General features: G+C 40.5%; 1 protein-coding gene across 1 annotated transcript in view; it reads right to left on the bottom strand.

Moving 5' to 3' along the window:
* LOC143276890 (kinesin-like protein KIF13A) overlaps positions 1-5,000 on the bottom strand; it is a 332,067-nt gene that overhangs the window by 255,116 nt on the left and 71,951 nt on the right. Inside the window, exons 6-7 of the mRNA XM_076581546.1 lie at positions 4,987-5,000; positions 139-351 (exon numbers count right to left, since the gene is read on the bottom strand). The exon at positions 4,987-5,000 is cut by the window's right edge and continues 104 nt beyond it. Of these exons, the coding sequence (XP_076437661.1) occupies positions 139-351; positions 4,987-5,000 (227 nt within the window). The remainder of the gene's footprint in view (positions 1-138; positions 352-4,986) is intronic.

The raw sequence follows: 5,000 nt of genomic DNA, 5'->3' as shown, positions 1-5,000 counted from the left end.
CCCAACCAACCAACCAACCACCCTCCCAACCAACCAACCAACCAACCACCCTCCCAACCAACCAACCACCCTCCCAACCAACCACCCTCCCAACCAACCACCCTCCCAACCACCCAACCAACCAATCACCCGACATACCTGAGCCGCGGACAGCTGCTGTCGCAGCGTCTCCACCTCTTCTCGGAGCTCTCGGATGATGCGGGCGTTGGGGTCTTCATTGATCACGGCGTGGTTGACGATTCTCTTGGCCCGGTCAGCGTAGCGCAGCGTGGAGAGCGTCTCTTCGTAGTTGTCTGCCGCAGGGCTGATGGTCGCCACCATCACCGTCTTGCTGTTGCCGCCCAGGTTGTCCTGAATGGGTTAATAATTAATTAAAAGGGATGTGTTCGTTTATTGTGGAGTATTATGGTTCGTTGTCGTGAATGGCTTAAAAGGGATGTGTTTGTTATTGTGGAATATTATGGTTCGTTGTTGTGAATGGGTTAAAAGGGATGTGTTCGTTATTGTCGAATATTATGGTTCGTTGTTGTGAATGGGTTAAAAGGGATGTGTTCGTTATTGTGGAGTATTATGGTTCGTTGTCGTGAATGGGTTAAAAGGGATGTGTTTTCCTTTATTGTGGAGTATTATGGTTCGTTGTTGTGAATGGTTTAAAAGGGATGTGTTTGTTTATTGTGGAGTATTATGGTTCGTTGTCGTGAATGGCTTAAAAGGGATGTGTTCGTTTGTTGTGGAGTATTATGGTTCGTTGTCGTGAATGGGTTAAAAGGGATGTGTTCGTTTATTGTGGAGTATTATGGTTCGTTGTCGTGAATGTCTTAAAAGGGATGTGTTTTCCTTTATTGTGGAATATTATGGTTCGTTGTTGTGAATGGTTTAAAAGGGATGTGTTCGTTTATTGTGGAATATTATGGTTCGTTGTTGTGAATGGGTTAAAAGGGATGTGTTCGTTATTGTGGAACATTATGGTTCGTTGTGAAATGATTAAAAGGGATGTGTTTGTTATTGTGGAGTATTATGGTTCGTTGTTGTGAAATGATTAAAAGGGATGTGTTTGTTATTGTGGAATATTATGGTTCGTTGTTGTGAATGGTTTAAAAGGGATGTGTTCGTTTATTGTGGAATATTATGGTTCGTTGTCGTGAATGGGTTAAAAGGGATGTGTTCGTTTATTGTGGAATATTATGGTTCGTTGTTGTGAATGGGTTAAAAGGGATGTGTTCGTTTATTGTGGAATATTATGGTTCGTTGTTGTGAAATGATTAAAAGGGATGTGTTTGTTATTGTGGAATATTATGGTTCGTTGTTGTGAATGGGTTAAAAGGGATGTGTTCGTTTATTGTGGAATATTATGGTTCGTTGTCGTGAATGTCGTGAAAGGGATGTTGTTCGTTTTTTTGTGTGGTATGTTTGTCCTGAATGGGTTAAAGGGAAGTGTTTGATATTGTGATACAGTTGTCAATAGGTGTCCATTATTGTAATACGGTTGTCGAGGAGTGTTCATTACTGTGATACGGTTGTCGAGAAGTGTTCATGTCCTGCATGGTTTAAAGGGGATGTGTTCATTATTGTGATACAGTTGTCCTGCATGGGTTAAAGGGAAGTGTTCATTATTGTGATACAGTTGTCCTGCATGGGTTAAAGGGAAGTGTTCATTATTGTGATACAGTTGTCCTGCATGGGTTAAAGGGAAGTGTTCATTATTGTGATACGGTTGCCCTGCATGGGTTAAAGGGAAGTGTTCATTATTGTGATACGGTTGCCCTGCATGGGTTAAAGGGAAGTGTTCATTATTGTGATACGGTTGCCCTGCATGGGTTAAAGGGAAGTGTTCATTATTGTGATACAGTTGTCCTGCATGGGTTAAAGGGAAGTGTTCATTACTGTGATACAGTTGTCCTGCATGGGTTAAAGGGAAGTGTTCATTATTGTGATACGGTTGCCCTGCATGGGTTAAAAGGGAAGTGTTCATTACTGTGAAACAGTTGTCCTGCATGGATTAAAGGGAAGTGTTCATTATTGTGATACGGTTGCCCTGCATGGGTTAAAAGGGAAGTGTTCATTATTGTGATACGGTTGCCCTGCATGGGTTAAAGGGAAGTGTTCATTATTGTGATACGGTTGCCCTGCATGGGTTAAAGGGAAGTGTTCATTATTGTGATACGGTTGTCCTGCATGGGTTAAAGGGAAGTGTTCATTATTGTGATACGGTTGCCCTGCATGGGTTAAAAGGGAAGTGTTCATTACTGTGAAACAGTTGTCCTGCATGGGTTAAAAGGGAAGTGTTCATTATTGTGAAACAGTTGCCCTGCATGGGTTAAAAGGGAAGTGTTCATTATTGTGATACGGTTGCCCTGCATGGGTTAAAGGGAAGTGTTCATTATTGTGATACGGTTGTCCTAGAGGGGAGGGGCCAAAGGGGAGGTATTCGTTATTGTGATGTGGGTGGTTGTCCTGAATGGGTTAAAGCGACGTATTCATTACTGTGATATGGATGTCCTACAAACACTCATTATTGCAATATGGCTGCCCTGCATGGGTTAAAGGGAGGTGTTCATTATTGTCATTTGGTTGTCGGTAAGTGTTCATTGTTATTGTGATATCGTTGTACTGCACGGGTTAAAGAGTGGTGTTCATTCTTGTGATATAGTTGTTGATAAGTGTTCCTTATCATTGTGATATGGCTGTCCTGAATGGGTTAATATGAAGTGATCGTTATTGTGATATGGTGGTTCTGAATGTGTTAATATGAAGTGATCGTTATTGTGATATGGTTGTCCTGAATGGGTTAATATTATGAAGTGATCGTTATTGTGATATGGTTGTCCTGAATGGGTTAATATGAAGTGATCGTTATTGTGATATTGTTGTTAGAGAAAAGCGTTCATTATTGTGATATAATTGTCCTAATGGGTTAATATGAAGTGATCGTTATTGTGATATGGTTGTTAGAGAGAAGTGTTCATTATTGTGATATGAAAGTCTGAATGTGTTAATATGAAGTGATCGTTAATGTGATATGGTTGTCTTGAATGGGTTAATATTATGAAGTTATCGCTACTGTGATATGGTAGTCCTGAATGGGTTAATATGAGTGATCGTTATTGTGATATGGTTGTTTAAGTGAAGTGTTCATTATTTTGATATGGTTGTTAGAGAGAAGTGTTCATTATTGTGATATGGTTGTCTTGAATGGGTTAATATTATGAAGTGATCGTTATTGTGATATGGTTGTCCTGAATGGGTTAATATGAAGTGATCGTTATTGTGATATTGTTGTTAGAGAAAAGCGTTCATTATTGTGATATAATTGTCCTAATGGGTTAATATGAAGTGATCCTTATTGTGATATGGTTGTTAGAGAGAAGTGTTCATTATTGTGATATGATTGTCCTGAATGGGTTAATATGAAGTGATCGTTATTGTGATATGGTTGTTAGAGAGAAGTGTTCATTATTGTGATATGGTTGTCGACAAGTATTTGTTACTTTGATATGGTTGTCCCGAATGGGTTAAAAGGATGTGTTCATTATTGTCATATGATTATCTTTCAAGTGTTCATTATTGATTATTGTCATATGATTACCTTTCAAGTGTTCATTATTGTAATATGGTTGTCCTAGAGCGGTTAAAGGGATGTGCTCATTATTGTGATACGGTTGTCGAGAAGTATTCGTTACTTTGATATGGTTGTCCCGAATGGGTTAAAAAGATGTGTTCATTATTGTCATATGGTTATCTTTCAAGTGTTCATTATTGTAATATGGTTGTCCTAGAGCGGTTAAAGGGATGTGCTCATTATTGTGATACGGTTGTCGAGAAGTATTCGTTACTGGTATATGGTTGTCATTCAAGTGTTCGTTACTGCGATATGCTTGTCCAACAGGGATTAAAGAGAAGTGCTCATTATTAAGATACGGCTGTCCTACAAGTATTCATTATTTGTCCAATACCTACACATGTGATACAATATTTCCAAATGACGAAGATTTAGCAAGAAACTGTACATTAACATGCACATCAGCATTTTTTTCCCAAATACCAGACTAATGCGATATATCTTTCCACATGAAGAAGATTTAGCAAATAACGTACACCAAAATGCCCATCCAGTAACTAAACATGCGATAAATCATATTCATTTCCACGTGATGTAGATTTAGGTCACAAAAACGCGAAAACGGATTAAACACCAAAAAATTGCACATGACTGCTTTTCCAATACCAATAGTAATGAATGATAGTCAGTCGTGTCCGACTATGACCACCAGAACAGCAGAGGAGGCAACTGCTGTCCCGACTATCTGGGCTAGAATTTGATTATAGTGGAGAGTGTCTTGCCCAAGTTACATCCCCACTCTCTCAGCCAAGAGGGTTTTAGGACAGTCGGTGTTGGGATGGTTCCCAAAGGCCAACTAGTCCTCAAGGCTTCAGCACTATGAGGTAGTACAATATTGCTTCCTACTTTGCTAATATAATTATATGATGATGGAGTCTCCCGTTGGACCGACGGATGAGTAGGCAGGCAGGCCTATCTGTCGGTGTGTGTCCTCATGCGCAGCACTTCCCACAGGTGTTGCAAGGGAAAACGTCTCCAGAAGTTGAGCCCTGCTTCCTTCGCTCACGCTTCTCCTTAATGGCCAGCATTCTCTTGTTTTCAAACGTCTTTATGCCATCTTCGTGATCCTGCTGTCTGTCATGCGGACAACGTGTTCTGTCCAGCGTAGCTATCACTGGATCAGCAGGCTTTCGATGCTGAGCATGCCGCTCCTCTCTAGGACCTGGAGGTTGGAGACCCTGTCTTGCCACTTTATGCCGAAGATCCTTCCTAGGCATCCCTGGTGAAACTGCTCAAGTTGTTGAATGTGACGGCGATACGTCGTCCATGCTTCACAGCAGTACAATAAGGTGGTCAGCACAACAGCTGTGTAGGCAAATTATAACTAGTATGATAAATACATCTTTCTACGTCATCTCACGTATTACCTTCAGTAGCCAGG

This window comes from Babylonia areolata, chromosome 33, assembly GCF_041734735.1.
Source record: "Babylonia areolata isolate BAREFJ2019XMU chromosome 33, ASM4173473v1, whole genome shotgun sequence".
In the NCBI taxonomy this organism is placed as follows: Eukaryota; Metazoa; Mollusca; class Gastropoda; order Neogastropoda; family Buccinidae; genus Babylonia; species Babylonia areolata.
Note: the sequence above shows the minus strand (reverse complement) of the source record. Positions and strands in the feature narration are given on the sequence as shown.